Raw genomic sequence first — 25046 nt, forward strand, 5'->3', positions numbered from 1 at the left:
GCCCCTCCCACGGGAACGCTGCCACTCCCACGGGGACACTGGCTGCCCCTCCCATGGGAACACTGCACCTCCACTCCGGCCATCTGAGGCCAAGAGAAATTTAGAGCAACGCTTCCAGATCATCATATTTTTCCAGAAAACAAAAAAACACAGAAATCCAGGTTTTGAGATAAAGCCTTGAGATTTTTAGATGTTAGCCCAATTTGTTCAACACTGAGAACCCGATAGAACAGTTCTGTGGCTGGGTATGAGCCTCTGGCTGTGAGACCGTTCAGGTGCCCCCAGTCCTAAAATTCTGATTCTTTGAATTTTCTCCCAGAGCTTCCTGGCAAGATAAAATAATGGTGAAGTCATAAACACATTCAAGTTTAGAAGATCATATTTTAAAATGAAAATAAGGATTTATTATCTTGTTTTTACACTCAGGACTGAAACAACATCTATTTACCACCAACAATAAAAATAGTTAAATTCTCGAAGGGCACCTGACTTCACGTTTCCTCTGGAGTTCTGGAAGGGGTGCCTTCCTGCCCAGACATTCCTTGATGTAAAAGAAGATATCATGCTGTGACTGGAAATGCAACCATTACACCCAAAAGAGACTTTAGCTCATCAGGTGTCAGCTCTTAGCGTGAACAACCAAGCTTCACGGTAGCCCCGTGTTTCGTGGTCACCACCACCTGCACAGCAGCTGACCACCCCCTTGGCCGGAGATGAGGCCTCCAAAGTGAAGTGAGGCCACTCTGTCCCTGGCCCGTAGCACTTCCCCGAAAGTTCTTCTCGTGGGTGTTTTTGGGCTTCTCTGCTGGTATCGTATGTGACATAACTTGGGTGACTCGTTTTTCGTGGATTTAGAACTGCTCGGTCATCCATTTTTGAATAAAATCAAATGTAAATTATGTTGTGAAAGCATCACCACTGCCTCGATTCCCCTGTCAACATCTTCAAAGCCTTTGAGGCTTGGTTCAGGATTGGTTACGTTTCAAATGGTCCATTAGGTGCCTGGCTCAAACGTGGTTTTGAGGAAACCCTTCTTGGGCCAGGCAATCCCAGGACTTTCCCAGAGCAAATTCCCTGTGGCTGTCTTTGAAGCTGTGAAAGGCTCCTTGCCGTGTTTAAGTTCCCTTTCTGACTTCCGGCTTAACGTTGAATGATCCCGTGCAGCCTGACCAGCATTCCATTGACGCGGCATCCCCACCATCTGTGTAGAAATAGGGGCATAGGTATCCTCTGGCTGCCTGTGGAGTGGATATTTCTTTGAAACTTTTTGTTTGTATTGTGAGAATTTTAAAAAAACTATAATAAAATTATTAACAATGTAGCTGACCAAGAGATGCATTAGTCCATTGTAATTAGTTTATCCATTCACTCATTTAACTGAAATTTACAGGCGTCTACCAGGGGCCAGGCACTTTTCTATCAGGATGTCCACCTGCCTGACAGATAGGATCCTATATTTTGACAACTTGCTTTTCCTGTATTCAAAAGGCTAGTGGCTGAGTGCACTTCGTATGGCTGTCTTCCCACCTCTGTTGGGTCCAGCTACCAGCTGTGCGCTCCCACAGCACACACAGATCTGGGGGAGAGGCTGGGGGCACCCACTGATGTGCAGGCTGGCGTGGTGTCCTCGGTGCCATGCTCGAATTAGTGCTGTCCCAGGTGGTGGCACTCTCACAAGTTGGTTCTGTCAAGATGATGGAGCTCCCCTCTAGGGAGCCTATTACAGGACATCTTTATTGCAACCTGTCATCATTTTGATTGCTCTTTTCTTAGGATTTGTAGCATGATTTTTAAAGTGTTTGTCTCAAACTAGGCATAGAAGTCTATTAAGCATTCAAACGATGCCATTTAGAAGGATTTATTTTTAGGGTTTCATGATAGTACGTGTGCTGCTGTATCACTTGAGTTTTATCGTCTCCAGCCATTAGAGGAAGCCTGCAGCCTACATTTCCCAAGACTGTGTTGATTTCAACTATCCTATGTATGCCAGGACATTTCCCAAATGTCCTAGAAGTCCCAGTAATTTGGCCTTAAAGCTGTATCTCACAGACTGCTTCTTGCCCTAAGAAACAGTGTGAACATTATTTGGCAGGCTCCGTATCTGTAACTATTCTTTTGAAGGCATGGCCACCAGGCTCAAGCCACTCCCTGTCCGTGGAGAGGCATGCCCAGAACCTCCCAGTGGTGGGAAGGAGTCTTCCAGAGGTTCCTCCAGGCCAAAGCAAGAGCACAGCCACGCATAAGTTTCTAACACCTGCTGTACGTTTCTTTCACTTGTAGCTGAATATCAGTTCCCAACTGGTGCCCTCCAGAACTTCTACCTGAGAAGCGATTAGCAGAGGCTGATCGTTAGTGACTGGAATCAGGAGAAAGACTAAGACATGTTAGAGTCAAAACTCATTTTGATTTTATACACATTTGTAAACCTCTTTAGTACTTTAAGGGAATTCGTAACCAAAGAATGGGGGAGGGATGCTTTTTCTGTTTCAGTTTAGCTCAAGGTCGTGTTTTAGAATATCTTCCTAAAACGTTCTTGTATGCCACCTATTTAAAGCTTACTAAATACTCATTGACCAGTTCATAAAACAATTAGCTTTCAAATCTCATTCAAGTGAACTTCAAATATGCTATTTCCAATGTTTTCTTTCATTTTCTAAAAAGTGCTAACCTACAAAATCATCTTGATTTCTGAGTACAGAGGAATAGTTTTACGTTGTCTCACCCTGGAGACTGTGAGGGTCAGCACACAGAGTGGCAGGTACCATGTAAGTATTAGCTGTATCTTCACTTGTTTCGCCAAGATAATTTTTATTTTCTCATTTTAATTTCTCTTGGCTTTGTTGGCATCAACCTTGCCGGACCAAACAGGCACACACATTGTACACAGTGATGGGGTGAAAGGGACAGATCCAGGAATGCGGATCTCTTTCCTCAAGACGATGGCTTCACTAATTGCCATCTGCATCAATAAAAAAATGGAAAGAAGGAAAAGGAAAAATTAGGAGCAGACAAACCAAGCCTCTTTTTCCTGTTTTATATGCCTAATTTTCTCCTTTGTATCCTATGAAGTTGAACAATGGAAATTTAAAAATTATAAACCATGATGTAATGAACTATAAACCTACTTATGTTTTCTAACTCTTTTGTGACTTGATAAAATGCTATCCTTTCAAAATATGAATATCAGATATGAATTCCAAATATTAATGTATTTACACTACATTAATTTCACTAAAAAGCAGGAAATATTGTCATAGTTTGGAAAACAATTTTTAATTGTTGTCATTCTCCATTCAAACATTTTTCAAGGATGACTAGAAAATATGTTCTGATTCTTGCTAATCTTCATAGATATATTTTTAGGAGCCCAAATTTGCTGGAGTCCAAATTGAGACGTGGAGGTATTTTCTATGACGTAGGGTTGTAAAAGGCTGACCAGCTCCCAGCTGCCTTGGAGAGAGTAATTCCTGGGAAGAAGTGCTCTTGGGAAAACACCTGGATATGGCTAGACGTGCACAACTGCACTGCCTTCTGCCAGGACTTCCAGTTTCTCTTCAACATTCCTTCCCCAAGCCTTCCTTACCCCTCACAGAGGCTAGGACTGACCTCTGGCTCCTGCCCTCCCTCCCATCTCCTCTTCTTGATGGTGCTGACAAGCAAAGAATTGACCAAGCAAATTGAGCAGCAGGAGCTGAAAAGCAGGGTCCGGCTGGCTGGCAAAATGGAAATTGCTTCCTGGATAGTGGAGGAGTGACTGTGGCAGGGAGGGAGGCCTGGAGCTCAGGTTTGGTGTCGAAGTGGAAGCCGCCTGCAATCCAAGCCCCCATGCCCGTTCCTGCAAGAGGACTCTGTGGGGTGGGGAGATCAGGTCCCTGCGGCTAGAGACTCGGGCTGGGGGGGACCTTGCTGGTCTCTGGCAGGCCTGGGACCCAAAGTGAACCCGTCATGGATTCACAGTTGTGGCCTGATGTGGTACTTGACATCAGAAAGCAGCAGATGAGGACTCCAAGGAATTTTACTGAATTTGTGAAATTTTCATGCACTTAAAATATTAGTTCTTAGCCAGGTACCATGGCTCACACCAGGGATCCCAGAACTTTGGAAGTCAGAGGCAGTAGGATCACTTGAGTCCAGGAGTTCAAGACCAGCCTGGGAAACATAGTGAAACCCTGGCTCTACAAATAATTGAAAAGATTAGCCAGGCACGGTGGCACTACAAATAATTGAAAAGATTAGCCAGGCACGGTGGCACACGCCTGCAGTCCAGCCACTGTGGAAGTGGAATCCAAGGCTGCAGCGAGCTACGATTGTGCCACTGTACTCCAGCCTGGGTGACAAAGTGATACCCTGTCCCTAAATATAGGTATCAAATATATATACATTATAATCTCTTCACTGAGGCTCAACTTGAAGAAAGCATCCCTTTTATTGGAAGGAAGAGAAGGAAGATCATAGTAATAAAATAAATCCTGAGTCCAAATGTAAAGTTTTCATATTAGGAAGTAATTCACCTGCTCTCGCTTCGTGAATCCTTCCTGAAAGCTTTATTGCCTGAAAATAGATTCCTTAAATTCAAGACTTTTCTTTACATATAAAACATTTTAAATCTGCTTAGAAAACATCCTTATTTTAAAAATAAATATTAGACTTCAAAATAAAAGAACTACTGCTTAGGTGGAGTTTTATGGGTGATTTTCTAAATGTAAATTACTGGAGAGGTAATCAGAAACCCAAGCAGTGATAACTGAGGTGAACTTTCTCCAGTTCCAAGGAAGATCAGAGCTGATGTCTTAGAAAACCCTACTGAGTTGTTCACAGGTTCACTAAGTGAAGCTCGCACTTCCGGCCCTGGGACCACCAGAAGAATGAATTCAAATGAACAGTTTAAACACCTGAGGCTGCCAATGACAGTCGCCAGGGGTGGGCAGGCCCTGGGTGGAAGCAAGCCCAAGCGTTCTTTTCAGGAGGGTAGGAGAGACGGGAAGGGCAGGATGGCGGGGCTGGGGAGTCCTGAGGCAACACATTGCGAGAGCACTGGCAAGGGCCAGCTGCCTTAGGACCACACACCATCAGGTGCACGCATTAGAAAATGAAAACCTCCTGGCATTTCAGACTATGTGTTTTATGCTTTCTGCTTAATCTGAACCTTGCTGGCAGTTGGCACTTATTAAACAGCTATGTAAACGTAAAATTTAAAACAGTTTTTGAAACTCTTCAGATTTGGGTTTCATTGGCTGAAAGGGAAAGAAAGGGGAGCCCCCATCTGTTTAGCGTCTGCTCCATGTGGGGTGCTGTGCTCGGCATCTTTCATAAATTATCTCCTGTAATGCTCATAGCAAGGGGCCTTGTTCAGCAGAGGAAAACACACTGCAGAGCCACCGTAATCCAAACAGCATTCACGCTGGAAGAAACCAACAGAGGAGGGAACAGAGAGTCTGATCACAGACCCAACTGTGGTAGGAATTTCACATTCGGCAAGAGAAATATTTTAGTGTAGGGAGGGAATATGATTTATTTAATAACTGATTAGTGGAAAAACTGCTATCTGACTGGAAAAAAAATAAGGTTGCCTCTATATGCATAAAAAATACTGAAAGGATGAAGAATTTAATTATAAAAATAAAACAATTCTTATCCTTATCCAACCATGTGAGCAGTTAACTAATAAGGCCAAGTTGTTCGATTTAATGCCCACAAAGGAAAACTAGCTTTACTGCAGTTTTGCTCACAGGTTCTTCCCTAAACTACAGCCAGAGAAATCATAAATGCGGGTTTATTCACGAGATGCTGGATAAGGGTAAGCAAGCCGGGTGATCTCTGAGTGTGGCTGGCCCCTGTTCTGCTAGAAGCTTTAAGAAGTCTGTGCCCTCCTGAAGGGAGCTCATAGCCAAGCTCAGAGTGTGTCTCTCCCACCTCAGCCCCAGCTTTGTCTCTCCTGGAACACACCAGTCTCTCCAAGCCTTCGGGTCTTTGCACATCCTGTTCCCACTGTGAGGAACACACTCACCACAGTTTTTCTTTTTAACCTGAAACATTCAATTTTTATGTGTGTGTGTGTGTGTGTGTGTATATATATGTGTATATGTGTATATATACACATATATATACATACACACAATATATATACACACACACATATAAACTTTAAGTTCTCGGGTACATGTGCACAACATGCAGGTTTGTTACATATGTATACATGTGCCATGTTGGTGTGCCGCACCCATTAACTTGTCATTTACATTAGATATTTCTCTTAATGCTGTCCCTCCCCGCTCCCCACACCCCATGACAGGCCCTGGTGTGTGATGTTCCCCACCCTGTATCCAACTGTTCTCATTGTTCAATTCCCACCTATGAGTGAGAACATGTGATGTTTGGTTTTCTGTCCTTGCAATAGTTTGCTCAAAATGATGGTTTCCAGCTTCATCCATGTCCCTACAAAGGATGTGAACTCATCCTTCTTTATGGCTGCATAGTATTCCATGGTATATATGTGCCACATTTTCTTAACCCAGTCTATCATTGATGGATATTTGGGTTGGTTCCAAGTCTTTGCTATTGTGAATAGTGCCACATTAAATATACGTGTGCATGGTCTTTATAGCAGCATGATTTATAATCCTTTGGGTATATACCCAGTAATGGAATGGCTGGGTCAAATGGTATTTCTAGTTCTAAATCCTTGAGGAATCAACACACTGTCTTCCACAATGGTTGAACTAGTTTACACTCCCACTAACAGTGTAAAAGTGTTCCTATTTCTCCACATCCTCTCCAGCATCTGTTTTTTCCTGACTTTTTAATGATCGCCATTCTAACTGGTGTGAGATGGTATCTCATTGTGGTTTTGATTTGCATTTCTCTGATGGACAGTGATGATGAGCATTTTTTCATGTGTCTGTTGGTCGCATAAATGTCTTCTTTGAGAAGTGTCTCTTCATATCCTTCGTACACTTTTTGATGGGGTTGTTTGATTTTTTCTTGTAAATTTGTTTAAGTTCTTTGTAGATTCTGGATATTAGCCCTTTGCCAGATGGGTAGATTGCAAAAATTTTCTCCCATTCTGTAGGTTGCCTGTTCACTCTGATGGTAGTTTCTTTTGCTGTGCAGAAGCTCTTTAGTTTAATTAGATCCCATTTTTCTATTTTGGCTTTTGTTGCCATTTCTTTTGGTGTTTTAGTCATGAAGTCCTTGCCCATGCTTATGTCCTGAATGGTATCGCCTAGGTTAGGCCTAACATTTAAGTCTTTAATCCATCTTGAATTAATTTTTGTATAAAATGTAAGGAAGGGATGCAGTTTCAGCTTTGTACATATAGTTAGCCAGTTTCCCCAGCACCATTTATTAAATAGGGATTCCTTTCCCCATTTCTTCTTTTTGTCAGGTTTGTCAAAGATCAGATGGCTGTAGATGTGTGGTATTATTTCTGAGGACTCTGTTCTGTTCCATTGGTCTATATCTCTGTTTTGGTACCAGTACCATGCTGTGTTGGTTACTGTAGCCTTGTAGTACAGTTTGAAGTCAGGTAGCGTGATGCCTCCAGCTTTGTTCTTTTTGCTTAGGATTGTCTTGGCAATGCGGGCTCTTTTTTGTTCCATATGAACTTTAAAGTAGTTTTTTCCAATTCTGTTAAGAAAATCATTGGTAGCTTGATGGGGATGGCATAGAATCTTAAATTACCTTGGGCAGTATGGCCATTTTCATGATACTGATTCTTCCTATCCATGAGCATGGAATGTTCTTCCATTTGTTTGTGTCCTCTTTTATTTCATTGAGCAGTAGTTTGTAGTTCTCCTTGAAGAGGTCCTTCACATCGCTTGTAATCTGGATTCCTAGGTATTTTATTCTCTTTGAAGCAGTTGTGAATGGGAGTTCACTCATGGTTTGGCTCTCTGTTTGTCTGTTATTGGTGTGTAAGAATGCTTGTGATTTTTGCACATTGATTTTGTATTCTGAGACTTCACTGAAGTTGCTTATCAGCTTAAGGAGATTTTGGGCTGAGACGATGGGGTTTTCTAAATATACAATCATGTCATCTGCAAACAGGGACAATTTGACTTCCTCTTTTCCTAATTGAATACCCTTTATTTCTTTCTCTTGTCTGATTGCCCTAGCCAGAACTTCCAACACTATGTTTAATAGGAGTGGTGAGTGAGGGCATCCCTGTCTTATGCCAGTTTTCAAAGGGAATGCTTCCAGTTTTTGCCCATTCAGTATGATATTGGCTGTGGGTTTGTCATCAATAGCTCTCATTGTTTTGAGATACGTCACATCAACGCCTAGTTTATTGAGAACTTTTAGCATGAAGTGCTGTTGAATTTTGTCAAAGGCCTTTTCTGCATCTATTGAGATAATCATGTGGTTTTTGTCTTTGGTTCTGTTTATGTGATGGATCATGTTTATTGATTTGAGTATGTTGCACCAGCCTTGCATCCCAGGTATGAAGCCGACTTGATCGTGGTGGATAAGCTTTGTGATGTGCTGCTGGATTCAGTTTGCCAGTATTTTATTGAGGATTTCACATCGATGTTCATCAGGGATATTGGTCTAAAATTCTCTTTTTTTGTTTTGTCTCTGCCAGGCTGTGGTATCAGGATGATGCTGCCCTCATAAAATGAGTTAGGGAAAAGGATTCCATCTTTTTTATTATTTGGAATAGTTTCAGAAGGAATGGTACCAGCTCCTCTTTGTACCTCTGACATTTGTACCTCTGATTCAGCTATGAATCTGTCTGGTCCTGGCCTTTTTTTGGTTGGTAGGCTATTAATTATTGCCTCAATTTCAGAGCCTGTTATTGGTCTATTCAGGGATTCAACTTCATCCAGGAGCTGGTTTTTTGAAAAGATCAATAGATAGACTGCTAGCAAGACTAATAAAGAAGAAAAGAGAGAAGAATCAAATAGATGCAATAAAAAATGATAAAGGGGATATCACTACCGATTCCATAGAAATACAAACTACCATCAGATAATACTATAAATACTTCTATGCAAATAAACTAGAAAATCTAGAAGAAATGGATAAATTCCTGGACACATACACCCTCCCAAGACTAAACCAGAATGAAACATCCAATTAACCTTTAAAATTCAGCCCAAATATCAGTTTCTCCAGGAAATTTCTCTTTCTTCTTCCTAATCCTCGTCTGATGGAATGATGGAATGGAATCCATGGAATCCAATGGAAGCCTCATCCAAGCTTCCACCACAGCCCCTGGAGAATGTTTCTCAATGTGTAGGCCTTCATTAAAGGTTTTAATTCAATTTTGAATTCTTTAAAGAATACAATTTTGCCCCATTATCTCTGCATCCCCAGTCCTGTGACAAGGGCGGGGGACCCTGGGAAACGCCTTTTCTCGTGGATGTGAATGGCCTGTGACAAGGGCGGGGGACCCCGGGAAACACCGTTTCTCGTGGATGTGAATGGCGTTTTCGCCATCACTTTAGGCTTCTTGACTCTTAGTTCATCTCTGCCTCATGTCACTTTGGCCCTACATCCCTTTGCTAGAATTTTCTGGTGTTTTGAAGTATTTTCATGTTGAATAGCAATTTCAGAGCATCGATGTGTTACTCGGGGTGCTATTTATTTAAATGTCAAATCCACGTAATGTGGCCACAGTCAGAGTTTCATATCCCAGGCATATCTTCAAGTCATAGGAAAGGACAGAAAACCCAAAAGCTGCCTGATAAGCCATTGTGTTGTGTGAATTCTTCCATCAGAAAGCTTTTTAAACCCATTTCTTTCTTTCCCAGACAACTATGTTCCCGAATTGACTGACGATGGGACTAAGCCACAGATGCTGTTGAGGCCACTGCCCAAGCCCTTTCTTCTTAGGCGACTGCTGGTCTCCTCCCAGCTTGCTCCCAACTGCACTGCCTGCCCCCTCCATGCCCTCTCTCAAGCTGCCACTAACTTGTTTTTTCCTAAAACATATTTGCAACTCGTCCTCCCCATGCTCAGGAAAGGCCAGCAGCTGTCTATTCAGCTGGACCAGCGGGGCCTCCCCGGACATCCCTTCCACCTCTGCACACGGCCCTGGCTCAGGCCTGTCGTGTGCACTCTCCAGTCACCTCTGCACACGGCCCTGGCTCAGGCCTGTCGTGTGCGCCATCCAGTCACCTCTGCACACGGCCCTGGCTCAGGCCTGTCGTGTGCGCCATCCAGTCACCTCTGCACACGGCCCTGGCTCGGGCCTGTCGTGTGCGCTATCCAGTCACCTCTGCACACGGCCCTGGCTCGGGCCTGTCGTGTGCGCTATCCAGTCACCTCTGCACACGGCCCTGGCTCAGTCCTGTCGTGTGCGCTATCCAGTCACCTCTGCACACGGCCCTGGCTCAGGCCTGTCGTGTGCGCCATCCAGTGTTGTCTTTCCAACATTCCACCTCAGGCACCTCCTTGACCTGCAGCATTCCCAGCAAATGGACTCATTCATTCATTCATTCATTCATTCACTCAATAACTGGATGTCAAGTCTCTAGATACAAGTCATAGAGACAGTCTCTTTTCCTTCCTTTCACACCTACACAAACAATTCTCATGGATCACAGCTTTCCCCGAGCATCTTTCCTCGGCTTCCACTTCCCATTGGCTCCTCCTTTGCTGAAGTTTTTGTTTTGATGTTAAATCTGGCACATCGTTATATCTGTTCATAGATACAGCCCATTAAGAAATTTTTAAGCTAATTAAATGAGCTTATGTTTGTATTATATGTATGTTTTTATCCCGTGATACCATAATACTTAGCCAAAGTATTCATCAATAAATAGCTGCTGGTTAGTTGATATAAACATTAAATCAGGCACTGTCCATGTGGATTTCTGATGCCGTTCGTATTGTATCTGTTGAGTCGTGTCTTGCTAGTGCTGTAGTTTATTTTAGCGGCAGGTCTACCCTGTTCTTTTCTGGAGTGTGCATCGAATAGCGCCACAGGCATCTAATGGGTCTTCTTCACTCAGTTCCAATGTTCTTCCTCTGAACCATGGAGGAAGTGGCTGTGGTGTACCCTGTGAGCCGGTGTAGAGGCCGTTCGTTCAGTGGGGCTCTGGCCAGCTTCTACTGCTCGTCTCTTCTTAACTCCCCGTCGGCTTGAGTAGAGTTCTTCTGCTCTCCAGTTTGCCATGTGCAGACACTTGGCATACTGTGGGAATATTTGCTGAACTAATGTACTCACATGTATTTGCCATGCAACAGCATGCTCCTGAGGCTTAGAGGGAGCATAGGCAGACATGTGATTTTTTGGTTCCTACTCCAAAACCTTCTACTCACATGATCTTGGTTTTAACTCAGGTGGTCTGAATTTTAGTTTTCTTGTGTATTAAATAGGTATAATAAAAATACTTTCCTTAAAAAAATGTTGTGAAGATCCCACAAAGTAATATAAAAGCAGCTGTAATGTCTCAAGTATAAGATGTGTTAGTTCCTATGAGTGGAAGGTCTAGATGCCTCAAAGGAAACCTAGCAATTTAGATAAATGTGGAGGATAGTTGCATTCCAGGAACTAAACAATATTGAGAGTGCATCCCTGATGGTAAAACATGTTCTTCCACTATACCTACAGCCTCTTGTCTTAACTGCTTAATCAGATTAAACCTTTCAGTTACAAGGAGAATCTAAATAATATATACATATAAAATATGCATGTGTATATATAAATGTAATGTATATCTTATATATAATGTTTATATAATATTTAGATTCTTATAACTGAAAGGTTTATATATACACACAAAATATATATGTTTAATATATGTTTTATATATACATAAGATACATAAAAATACATATATATAATATATATATTTACCTTCTTGTAAACCTAATGGCTGTTATATTCTTGGTACAAATTACAACTCAGAAGCACACAGATATGCCTCCATCAAATTCTTGAAAAGAGAGTAAATAGATGGTACTTCAAGATTCATCAAAATCTACCCCATTATAGAGGGCAAGGGCCTCCTGACTCAATGTTCCCTACATTGAATCCCTCTGTTTATAATTGTTTGAATAATATATTTAGATTGCCTGACCCCGGTCTTACCCACCCCCTGCCCTTGTGGAGGGCTTCACTTCACGGAATGAAACAGGATTAAAGCCCCATCAATAGAATGCCAGGGAGAGCGAGCCACCCCTACAGGGCTGGCCAGCACAGGCTGGATAAGCACATTGACTGCTGCTAATCTATCCCCAGATGGAGGTGGACACCGAGGAGAAGCGGCATCGCACGCGGTCCAAAGGGGTTCGAGGTACGTCCGCGCTTCCCTGCCTCCTGAGGCCAGCTCAGGGTCACCTTCGTCCTGCGGAACCGAGGTCGATTCACTCTGACCCCACTTTCACGCCACCCTTTTGGTAATTTTCTGTGGAAGAGGGTTGCTTGTGATGGATGGTAAATTGTTATCTATTTCCATCTCTCTGCAGTTCCCGTGGAACCAGCCATACAAGAGCTGTTCAGGTTAGTGCCGTGTGGGTAAAATGCATCCCCATTCGCAGTTTGGAAAATTCACGCCTTCTAATGGGCACACTGCACTTTCGAGCTCATGGGTGGCCTGCTCACACCCCGCTGCACTGATGAAATTAATTCCCCCAAGACTTGCTCGTAAAAAGCCTCCCCGAATTGCCCACTCCTTTGGATTGTGTGATTTCTCTCCTCTGTCCGGGCTGCCCTCCTCTCTGCTGCCACGGAAGCTTTCCGTCTCACCCGCCTGCCTGCGGCACCGTGTAATCCATTCTTTCCTGTTGCAGCTGTCCCACCCCTGGCTGTGACGGCAGTGGTCATGTCAGTGGCAAATATGCAAGACACAGAAGGTAATGCCTGCATTTTTTTTCCACAATGTGCTGCCTAAAGTGACTTATTTGGGGACCTCGTCCTAATGATGAAATGTGTGGGCAGGTGTTGCTGGAAGGCAATACACGTTATGCTTGCTTTCTCTTCTCTCACTGGAACTCAGTCTTTGTCTCTTGAAGGGGTTCTCGGTTAAACATAAGCCGTTCTATCTCGTGGGCAGAATAGGTGACCTTCCTTAGGATGACACAAATTCAGGCCAGCCTTAAACTCATTTCCCATCTGCATCTGTGGTGCTCAGCACGTGGCCCCCTGAGAGCCTCCCACTGCTTACCGAGGAGCCCTGTTTCTCCTTCCTCACTTCCTCATTCTGGGAGCGGCAGGATGGTAAACAATGAACGGTCAATTAAAATGTGACCTTCTGACCTCTCTGTAGACTCCATTTCCACCATTTAACGAGGTTCCTCCTGGGAAACTAAGCCCATTCTTACATCTGGAGGGCTGCAGGGTGAGGTCAGGTCAAGTGAAGGTCAGGGCAGATCAAGCTTGCAAGACTTGGGGACTGCAGTGATTACATTTATCTTGTAAATACTGGCATTTCAGGTCTGCGACAGGGATGGGTGTGGAAAACCTTTAGAAACTAAGGGGGAAGGTGATGATTTTGCTCAAAATGTATCATGACAGAATTATATGTTACATGCCCGTGGCTGACTTTCAGGTACACATCAGTCCTTTAGATGTTTTTCTGGTAAGCGTTTTTTTCCCCATGCTATTCATGAAGACGTGTCTTTCAATAGAAAGGTTTCAATTATGATGAGGTAAAAGAGTTCACAGGCTAAAATATGTTTTTAGCTTTACTTTTACAAATTGGGTTGCAAAGACCAAGGTCATTCCAGCCTAACAAACCCTCAGTGAGCAGACCCAGGTCACAAAACTGATTCTAAAGCAGGTGCATCTGCAGCATATCTGGGAGGCCCCTCCTCACGGCCTTGCATTTCGTTTCCTTTTTAGTGAAACATTATGAGTGACATCAAGCAATTATTTTGATTGTTCTTTAGTAAAATCAAAAGAAAAATTACAAACTACTCCCAAATCCCCATGCTAGCATTTGTGGAGGCAGGAATGTCTGATGAGCGCCCCTCATTAAACGATTGTCTGACTTCCTCTGTTACAAACCAAAGGAATTGTGGGCTATTTTTCAGATAATTTTGTAATTTCAGTGATTAAATTTAGTCAATTATATTATGATTGTTATTGTATAAAATAGTAAATTATTGAATTACATAATTGAAATAAGTAAAGTATTATTTTATGAAGAAATATATATGTCAGCACTTAATCTAAAAGTCTAAAACACTGCATTATGTTTTCAAAAGAAGTTAGTCACCCATGAGAAAAATTCGTTTTCCCCTAATCATCTGTTCATTAGTCAGTAGTTAAACTTTATCACACTGTTATATAAAAATTAAATTTGGCAAAAATAAAACTAGCCAGGCAAGGTGGCGGGCACCTATAGTCCCAGCTACTCGGCAGGCTGAGGCAGGAGAACCTGGGAAGTGGAGCTTGCAGTGAGCCAAGATCCGGCCACTGCACTCCAGCCTGGGTGACAGAGCGAGACTCCGTCTCAAAAAAAAAAAAATTGAATTTGGCTAAAAAGTTTTTAAAAATTTTTTATTCTAATTTTTATGTGTACATAATAGTTGTATATACTTAGGGGGTATATGAGATATTTTGATACAGGCAAACAATGTGAAATAATCACATCATGAAAGATGGAATCTTCATCCCCTCCAGCATTTATCCTTTGTGTTACAAACAATTCAAATATCCTCTTTTACTTATTTTTAAATGTACAATTATAAAAAGTTGTAAAGAGGTGTGAGCTACATTTAATTTTATAGCCATCGTTTTGCAGGAAAAATCATGATGTTTCCAAATAATTTGAAACATTCCTATCCTTAACCAAGGTGCATTCCACTGCAAAATGAATGGATGTGTCCCATGTAATATGTGTATGGATCTGTTCCTGAGACCTATTTCCCTGCTTAAGAAGTGCTCCCTAGAGTTTGATTTGAAAACAAGTTGGGCTTTGTCTTCTTTCGGAGACTTGCCGCTGACTCATTAGTGCAGAAGCACCTGAGCCGTAGAGGAACCATTAGTTGGGATGATAGGGAGGAGTCACAGAAATGCTCCGGCCAGGAGCTCTTTCCAGTAAATTTTTGTTTAATTTTTTAAAAGTCATCATTTTTGCCATGACTCATGTGGTATGTAATTATTAGAACACTAAGTATTTTAATACACGCAGTTATCTAGGAGATCTAATGTGGTAGAGTTGAAAAAGAACTATTTCCCAGTTCCTTGGCCCGATGCTGGCTTTCACTGCATCACTAATGGACCAAGAGCTCTGGACAACTTACGTAAGGTCTACGGCCTTCAGTTTCCTCCATTCTAAAGTAAGAGACTGGCAGACTTTATTATGTAAAACCGGTGCAAAAATGTTGCCTGTAATCCCAGCACTTTGGGAGGCTGAGGCGGGTGGATCACGAGGTCAGGAGATTGAGACCGTCCTACCTAACACTGTGAAACCCCGTCTCTACTAAAACTAGAAAAAAGTAGCTGGGCGTGGTGGCGGCGCCTGTAGTCCCAGCTGCTGGGGAGGCTGAGGCAGGAGAATGCCGTGAACCCGGGAGGCGGTGCTTGCAGTGAGCCGAGATCACGCCACTGCACTCCAGCCTGGGCGACACAGTGAGACTCCATCTCAAAAAAAAAAAAAAAGAAAAGAAATGTTGTCACTGTGTGAGCCTTCTCTTGAGAGGAATCTCACTGAGCATTTTCTAAGCCTTATTGTTTGATGTCTATTATCAGTCACTTTTAATTAAAGGATAAAATTTTAATTTCTTAAACTTAAAAAGTGTCCCTTGATAAATTAGGTAAGACTCATGGATATGTTAACATCTATGACTATTGCTATTTTAAATTTGGAAGTTTTCTGTTATATCTGCCTTTTTTTTTTTTTTTTTTTTTGAGACGGAGTCTCGCTCTGTTGCCCAGGCTGGAGTGTGGCGGCGCCATCTTGGCTTACTGCAACCTCTGTCTGCTGGGTTCCAGCAATTTTCATGCCTCAGCCTCCTGAATAGCTGGGATTACAGGCTCCTGCCACCACACCCAGCTAATTTTTTCATTTTTAGTACAGACAAGGTTTCACCACATTGGCCAGGCTGGTCTTGAACTCCTGATCTCCAGTGATCCGCCCACCTTGGCCTTCGAAAGTGCTGGGATTACAGGTGTGAGCCACACCTGGCCCTGGCATTGCTTTTTTACTAGTTTTGAAAGATTTACTGACTACAAAAGCTACCCCTTCCCGACAGCTCTTCTTGCCCGTTCCTGCCGGCATACCCTCCGTGAACACAGCCGTGATACTCACATTTGCTGTCAGGTTCCTGGTGGGAATAGGACATCAGGCTTTTTCCAAATAGGACAAAAGAGTAGAAGCCTCCGTTTTGGTTCTGATGAAATCACATGTCTTTTTTTGGTCTTTTAACAATGAATGTTTCCAATGAATGTGTTTATGTTAAGGCTACAAGTTCATTTTGCTCATACGGGGCATCAGCAATAGCCAAGTAAAAAGCTTGTATTTCAGTACTTCGAGGTGTTGAAGTATTGGAACTTGCCAAAAACAACTTGAGGTAGATGTGGGGCATCAGCAACGTAAAAAATCAGTTTTTCCTTTTTAGGAAAGGAATACCAAGTAATAAAATGGTGCCAGCCATTCAGGGTTTTTTAGTTTAGTTTTTGTTTTGTTTTGAGACAGAGACTCACTCTGTCATTCAGGCTGGAGTGCAGTGACACAATCTAAGCTCACTGAAACCTCTGCCTCCCAGGTTCAAGTGATTCTCCTGCCTCAGCCTCCCAAGTAGCTGGGATCACAGGTGTGCGCCCCCATGCCCAGCTAATTTTTGTATTTTTAGCAGAGGTGGGGTTTTACCATGTTGGCCAGGGTGCTCTCGAACTCCTGGCCTCAAGTGATCCACCTCCCTCAGCCTCCCAAAGTTGTGGGATCACAGGCACATGCCACTATGGCTGGCTCATTTTTATATTTTTAGTAGAGATGGAGTTTCACCATGTTGGCTAGGATGGTCTCGAACTCCTGACTTGAAGTGATCTGCCCACCTCGGCCTCGAAAATTGCTGGGATTACAGGTGTGAGCCACCACGCCCAGCCTGCCATTTAGTCTTTAAGTTTCAATGTAGAAGATTTTTAAGGAAGTTAAATGTTTCTCACAATTGTAGTTTACAATTACTGCTTTGTAGGACAGATGCTGTGGCAGTTTCTGGGGGCCATGCATCACCCTCTCTGCCACAGCTGCAGGATCTGATGTGGGTCTCAGAAAGCCGTGGGATCTGGTGGTGGGATCTGGTGGTGGGATCTGGCGGTCTCTGCTTGGTTAGCCCCTCCTCAGTGGTGTGCTGGGTCTCTTTGAAAGCGGCTGGAGTGGATTTTGTGTGTGTGTGTGATGGTTGTATAGTTGTTGGCTTGTACGATATTGAGAATAGAGGAGAATCAACCAGTGCTTAATACCTGGGAAAGAAAATAATTTTAAAAAGGAGTGCATGATTTAAAACTCTGGTTAAAATTTTTTGGTAGCAGTAAGGTTATAATATTTATTTTATTGGATGTTCTACATTAATTTCCAAATCATGTCTTTGAACAAAAGATAATCTCTATAGTTATTTACTGGTGTTAATAGTTTATAAAGAATTTGAAATAACTGATAAGCCTATGTACAAACTACACAGGTAAACCTTAAATCAAAATATAAATTTGAAACATAAGGAAATGATCACCTAATTTTACTGAAAACCCAGGATACATCGGGGGTCTTAATGTGGTGTTACATTTTGTTCTGGGTCTCTTGGCTACCAAGGCACCAACTGAGAAAGGCGAAGGACAGAGTTCCAGGATCTGATAAAAGCAGTCAGCTCCTTAGAGACACAGACACTCTTGGCACCGAAGGAAAAATGTTTCAATGTCCACACGTTGCCCAGCAGGGATCCAAGCTTAGTCAACATTTTTGGACCCTGAGTCATCAGGGACAGGCCTCCTAGGAAGCTAACAAATATGACACATACTTATCTTCAGAAACGTCATTATTGGCCAGACACCTGAATTTGCCTTTTGCTTTTCCCAACTGAGGTTTTTGTGTTACGATATTAGCATATAAATATGACAAAAACACGGTGAATTTTATAAGCAGGGCTAGAAGTAATTCTTACATCGCCAGTGAACGTGCTCGCATGGTCTTTTCTGCGCACGGTCCCCTGTTTCTGTGCCCACTGTTAGATGGCTACGCACGTGGCTCAGTCCATTCAGCTGCTCCGAGCACCTCCATGTTCCCCACACCACACTCAGAGGTGGCTGGGGGCACAGGTGCCTCAAACCTGGTGTCCGACCCGCAAGCTCACAAAGCAAACCTCAGTCATCCTAAGTGAGTTTCCCAAGATTTAGTTTCCGTCCCCAAGATCAAGGGAGAGTAATTCCCTGTGTTACAGTCTTCAAATTGTGCAAGCCAGCCTGTGTGGCCTCCAGGCATTTGAAACATGGAAGACAGAAGCTGTCCCAATGTACCATCCGCTATTGTTTTGTGGATAGATGGTAGGAAAACAATGGCCCTACTAAGAACTCACCAACCTTGACACTGGGGAAGCTGCTGCATATTCTTATCCTCACCCTGGCAGCAGTTTGCTGGCTGGGAAGGCCCTGTGGAGATAGGTAGGGTGAATCTGCCCAAAGTGTATGGTTTGAGCAACACTGCATCGGTGTGGGAGGCCTGGGGAGCTGCACCTGCTGCTACTGAGCTCATCGCTTAATGCGGACACCTGAGCAGGGGAAGCATCGCAGGGCTAGGCCTGGAGGCTCAGCATTTCCTGGCGGCATCCTCACACCAAAGCCTGCTATCTCCTGAAGTGCAGGGACATGTTGAAAGAAACCACACCTTCCTCTCTGTCTGTGTAGGTGATTGTTTAGTGGGGCTCAAGTACCTGCTAAAGAGACGTTGTTATTCATCCAGATTATTTCATGAACTGATGCTGGTATTCCAGCTAAAATATCACATGTCAACGTGTCTGCAATAATCTATTTTTGAACATTTGACTAAGATGAAAAATTCTAGTGCCTTATATTCATCTTTTTTTTTTGGCTTTCCATATTGATATAAAATGCTGTTTGTGTTAAAAACAAAGTGCAACTTGGTGGTTAGAATGGAATCTATCTATAGAAACAAAATTTAATCATCAAAATACTGGTCAACTTGCTGTTCTGGAATCCCTTTTCCTAAAATTTCCCAATAAAAATTAAAAATAGGAATAATCAAAATTTGTTAATATTTATTACAGATTAATATTAACTGATTACAGAAATTTGAATTTTAGCCTTCCTTGCGACAGTGATACACATGCTAAGACGTTTAGAATGAATTGGACACACTTATTTCCAAATGGTGATTTTTGTATAAGTGCCAACGCACCAGAGAGAGAGAGAGAGGAAATTCCTAGGAAGGCCTCATTCTTCACACGTCTGTTTTGTGATCCCTCTGGATTTATTTCTGAAATTTAATGGATTTTATTCCCATTTAGCCTTCACTGGACTGTTTTAATTATTTGTTTGTTGAACTTAGGGTTCCGTCCCTGCAATTTAGCGTCAGAGTCTTTGTACACTCAACAAACACCCAAAAGTTAGGTGACGGGTATTGGTAGTACGTTCCAATCCTTCCCAATGTCGGGTACACTGAGTCAGATCATTTCATTTGAAACTTAAAAATTAAAATCTTCAAGTGATGGCTTTTCCTTTTCATTAGAACGTGACTGGGGTCCCTCTGGCTTGTGGCGCACACCCTCACTCAGACTCCCCTCTCCATTCCTCACGCCTCTTGCCTGCCGGTGTGAGTGCCGTGGCACAGCGTGGTGAATAATTGCCTGTCTTCACAGGAGGCTGTTCTGGAGCTAAAGTCGAGGGCTTGCTTCCTGATGTATGCACGCCTCATTTGGAGTCTGCCAACAGCCTAGGGGCTGTATTATTCATGCCTTGACAGAGAGCACTCACTGAAAGCCCTGGAACAGAGCCAGGTGCTGGCTGAGAGATGTGGAGCACTGCAACTTGCAACTGAGAGGAGCATCTATAATCCAAAAATAAATAAAAAAAGAAGAAACAGAGAGGGAGACGCGAGAAAAATAGGAATTCCTATGTCTCCCCTTTACCGGTTTCACATAGATAGAAATTTCATTTGCATTAAAATAAAATATCCTAAAAATAATTGCATTTTTTTTCTAACCACGCTTGAAAGTTTAACACAATTTTCCACATTTAATTGCAAAGCTGATTTTAATTAGTGAGGCCCTGCATGTGAAAAATGAAGATCCACTTGGGTGCGTGGAATACATTGCAGTGTCTGCTGAATGCTCTAATTAACGTGCGGCTGCTGTACAACGGGGTGCACTGTGGGATGTTTATGAAAAATTCTGTGCACGCAGCCTCCAAACCAGGCTATCTGCTTTACTCCATGAATCCGTGAGAATGAATAGCTCTCCTTCGTTCTTTATGAGACATCATTGTGTACGCCTCACACCACCCCCCACCCCGACTTAAGCTTTATGCACGCCCGTCCTTTTACTGTTCGTCACTGATATCATAAATCAGAAGGTAGGGCATGCATATCTTAACATTAGTTTGATAACATGGCACAGTTGCACATGGAGCAAAGATTTTAAGATCTAAGGGCTTACTTGGGTAAAGAAGAGAATCAAACAGGTGACGTTCAGGCTTGCCGTTGCTCAGAGACCTGAGTACCCACAAGATTTGCAGGCACAAAATTCAGGCCTCCTCTTCTAGTTTTTGTTTCGTTTTGTTTTGTTTTTTGAGACGGAGTCTCGCTCTGTCGCCCAGGCTGGAGTGCAGTGGCGTGATCTCAGCTCACTGCAACCTCCGCCTCCCAGATTCAAACGATTCTCCTGCCTCAGCCTCCCAAGTAGCTGGGACTACAGGTGCCCGCCACCACACCTGGCTAATTTTTGTGTTTCTAGTAGAGACAGGGTTTCACCACGTTGGCCAGGTTGGTCTCAAACTCCTGACCTCAGGTGATCCACCTGCCTCAGCCTCCCAAAGTGCTGGGATTACAGGCCTGAGCCACCGCACCCGGCCCAAAGCCTTCTCTTTTCGATGGTGGTTGCAGTCCAGCTTTATTGTTGCATTAAGTCCTCTGTGTACAGAATGAACACCTGGTCATCATCCTAAAGAAAGTAGTTTGCCTGGTGCCTGCCTACAGTGCGTCAGCCCCAGGAGACACACCTCTGGGGCATGGCCTGTGTTGTATTGTGAATGCAACATGATTAATTCGGTGGATTTAATACATGCAAAGCATGTAATGCATCTTAGAGCATGATTTTATTTATTTTAATTTTTTTAAAGGGACAGTCTCACCCTGTCCCCCAGGCTGGAGTGCAGTGGCCTGATCAGAGCTCACTGCAGCCTAGAACTCCTGGGTTCAAGTGACCCTCCCACCTCAGCCTCTCAGAGTGCTGGGCTTACAGCATATTTTTGATGTTTGGTAAAAGGAGATATATTTTTTAAATAATTCCAATTCAAGGAGAAGGCATGAGTTATTTTCAGATAACGCACTGAAAACAATAAGTATGCTGATGGGCAATCTGTAATGTGTATGACCTGTATTGGTCAAGCCTAGATTTCACAATGATAATCTTGTTCTGATTTCTTGAACTAATAATTAAAAATATATACAATTTGGGCACTTACAAACATCAACAGAATACACAGCAGAAATTCACGTGCAGTACAGCTGTTATCTGAGGTTTACCCACCGAAACACCACAGTTCAGTTCTCACCATCCTCATCCATGTGGGGGTTCTAGAAAAGGCAGGGCAGACACTATGGAGATCTTGAAGTGTGGAGAGGAGTCCTGATGTGACAGTGGTCCAGCTGTGCAACTCCCAGCAGCCACAGAGCACAACCACAGAGCCCCCGGGAACCCTGAGCCAGCCCTTCGCCCTGTGTGCCTGGAGCCTCTGCCGACCACAGGATGTCCCTCTCATGGATACCATGAGTTCCTCGCTGGAGATCTCTGTCCAGTACATCTACTCAGGGGTGTGCGCCCCACTCGTTAGAGAAGCAAGGATGGCTGGGAGCCGGGGCTGAAAGTGTGGGAGTCCTCTCACCACACCCGTCTAAGCTGGCTCGGAAGACTATCCTGGGCACAGTGAGGGCCGGAATCTGCACTCACGGGGAGTACTTCTGGAGTAGCCAGGTTCATGAGCATCGCTGGGACCCGGCTCTTCGAGTCCCTGTCTGGGGCTGTCCACCTGCTCTTATTGCCGGTGTCACTCACAGGCACAGCTTGAGGGGAGCGGGCAGTCATCATGGAGACGCTCCTGAGGGCCAGCTCTGGGAAGTGGGTGTCTCTTCTGTCCGCTCCGACCTGCCCCAGTGAGAACAGTGTTTTCAGGGTTAGACCCCAAAATAGGACTGAAATGCCAATTTCCATATTCTCTTCCTGCCAAAATTAGTAAAGATTTAGAGGAAACAAACAATCCCTTGGTCATAAGGTTGCTTCAATAAGGTACCGGTGTTTTCATCTGAAAGACTCTGTGTGACTTAGGATGCTGCAGCTGCAGTACCTGGAAACCCACCTCAAACTGGTCTGAACACCGAATCATTATCTTACCTGAACTGGGCGTTGAGAGGAAGTGCTGAGGATGACTTAACCCAGGCCTTCCGCTGCATCCTCCTACACCTCCTACCATGTTCACCTCTGTCATGGGAGAAGGCTGTGGCCACTCCTGGCCGGACAGCTGCCCCCAGTGTCCAGAGAGAGCTTCGGGAAGGCTTTCTAGAAGCTCCCTGAAGAAAAGAGGATTCGCAGAGATACCAACAACCAGCATCCCACAGCCATTCCTGAATGCCACTGACAAGCAAGTCGGACATCCTCAGAACCCTTAAGCCTCCTCCGGAGTGCGAGGTGGGGTCGCCTTCCCAGAGCCAGGGTTCCCCAAGGGGAGTTCCCTGATCCAGAACATCACCATCACCTGTGACCAGTGAAGTGAGAAGCTAAGGCTGGGACTGGCAATCTGGGTTTTAGCTGTCCCTCCAGAGGGATGATTCTGATGCTCCCTGAGTTTGAGAATCACAGCCAACAAACAGGCCCAGACTCCTAATGAAACAGCATGTTTAGATAATGGGAACAGGAGGAATTCATTCTGGGTGAGCAACTCACACACAGAGCCGATGGCACAGACAAATCTGAAGACCAGCATGCATTCTGCCTGCAGCTCACAGACCTGGGGTCCACATAACAGTGGTGGGGCATTCCCACAGCTCCTCCTGCTCACCCGCATGCCCCGCGGGGGCCCAGCATCGCTGTAGTCCTGCTTCCAGTGCCTTCGCAGGGTGGGAAAAACAAAACCAGTGGTGCTGGAGGGTGATTTCTAATCAGGGACTTCCGTTTCACTTCTGCTTATACCGTGGATTGATGTAGCTGGCAAGCAAGGCGGTATTTAAGAACAGTGCAGCAGACTGTTTTCTGAGAAAGGAAGGGACAGCCGCTTTGGAGTGGGGTTAGGACCATGGGGCAGCAGCTTCTCTGGACTCAGCCTGGCCTGCTCTGGGGTGCCCCAGAAGCACCTCGGGAGCCAGGCCTCTGTTGCCCACGCAGGAGGGGCCCAGAGGCTCTGGGTGGCCCAGAGCTGCCCCCCGCCCACCTGCCATCCACATGTCTTCGGTGGACAGGATGGGGTCTGAGAGAGCAAGGCACTGTGGCCGCCTGGCTGTGTGTGCCCTGCAGCCTCTGCCTACAGAGAGCCCAGTGAGGAGCCAACCACAAAGGCATCTCAGCTGGAAGGGAATCTGGATGCAACCCAGAGTCTCTGTAGGATCCTAGGGCCCCCTTTGGCCCTTATTCAAAAAGGACTGCCTGGGGCCCGGCAGGCTCTCCATGAGCCTTCACAAGCCTCTGGATGCATTCTTAAGATAAACGCACCCTCTGTCTCCTGCTGAGGGAAGCTGAGCTCCCCCTACATAATACAACAGATTTTAAAAGATCCGTTCCTTGTAATTCGGTAGCCACTCTACAGGGCCGTGAATATTATCTAATGCGCTACTTGACATCACCACACACACGCTTCCTATACAAGTGGATGCATTTCCTGAAACTCTAGGGAGGAGAGGAGGGGGAAAATGAACGTCTTGGAAGAAATTTTATTCATAAATAATGCATAGCGATTCGGCGATGCCTGGATCACCTTGTTATTCCCTCGACCAATCCTGCAGCTTCTCATGCTTCTGAATAAAGTGCGGGTGTTCTCTGGGGAGCCAGGGAAGCGGGCACGCAGAGAGGGCAGAGGGTAGTGAATCCTAATGGCTGCATTTATCGTCAGGAAGGCTGGGGAGTCCAGAGCTTTAGTCCAACCTCAACGGGGATGAGGTCTGAGGAGCAGAGAGTGCGGCACCGCTGGAGGGGCCCAGCTGTGGGCCCCGGGGCTGGGCTTCCCTGAGCACCCTGGACACAGCCTCCTTGCCACTCCTTGTCAGGTGGGTGGAGTTGACTGTGTCCAGGAATGCAGATTGTTGGCCTCTCCTCTCTTTTCTGCCCCCTCTTCCCCTCCTGGGGTGCAGTGAGCAGGGAGCAGTGCAGAGGCCCGAGGAAACTCCTCTCCTCCCAGGCTCCCTGGGGACACACAGCCAGCAGGACGCTTTGTAGAAGTGGAGTATAGGCTCCTGCCCTCCCCCACAGGAAGCCCTGCTGCTGCCTCCTAATCCTGGTAATAACAACAACGACATTCCAGAAGGGCTCGCTGTTCCCAGGCAGGGCCCGGGGCCTTCTGCCTCGCTGCACCCGTCTCTCCTGCTGCAGCGAAACAACCCCCCTTTGACCACAGACCCCCCACCCTGTTTTCTTCCACCCAGGAATGACCTTTATTACCCCCCTTTGACCACGGACCCCCCCACCCTGTCCTCTTCCACCCAGGAATGACCTTTATTACCCCCCTTTGACCACGGACCCCCCCACCCTGTCCTCTTCCACCCAGGAATGACCTTTATTACCCCCCTTTGACCACGGACCCCCCACCCTGTCCTCTTCCACCCAGGAATGACCTTTATTACCCCCCTTTGACCATGGACCCCCCACCCTGTCCTCTTCCACCCAGGAATAACCTTTATTACCCCACTTTGACCACAGACCCCCCACCCTGTCCTCTTCCACCC

General features: G+C 44.8%; 1 protein-coding gene across 50 annotated transcripts in view; it reads left to right on the forward strand.

Annotated features, from left to right (window-relative positions):
* Window positions 1–25046, forward strand: part of MYT1L (myelin transcription factor 1 like) — a 532999-nt gene that overhangs the window by 331096 nt on the left and 176857 nt on the right. For all 50 annotated transcript variants that reach the window (XM_045369879.2, XM_065527489.1, XM_045369877.2 and 47 more), the window contains 3 exons: window positions 12188–12242; window positions 12415–12448; window positions 12739–12801. In XM_045369879.2, coding sequence (XP_045225814.1) covers window positions 12188–12242; window positions 12415–12448; window positions 12739–12801 — 152 coding nt within the window. The remainder of the gene's footprint in view (window positions 1–12187; window positions 12243–12414; window positions 12449–12738; window positions 12802–25046) is intronic.

The sequence above is a fragment of the Macaca fascicularis genome, chromosome 13 (genome assembly GCF_037993035.2).
Source record: "Macaca fascicularis isolate 582-1 chromosome 13, T2T-MFA8v1.1".
Classification (NCBI taxonomy): domain Eukaryota; kingdom Metazoa; phylum Chordata; class Mammalia; order Primates; family Cercopithecidae; genus Macaca; species Macaca fascicularis.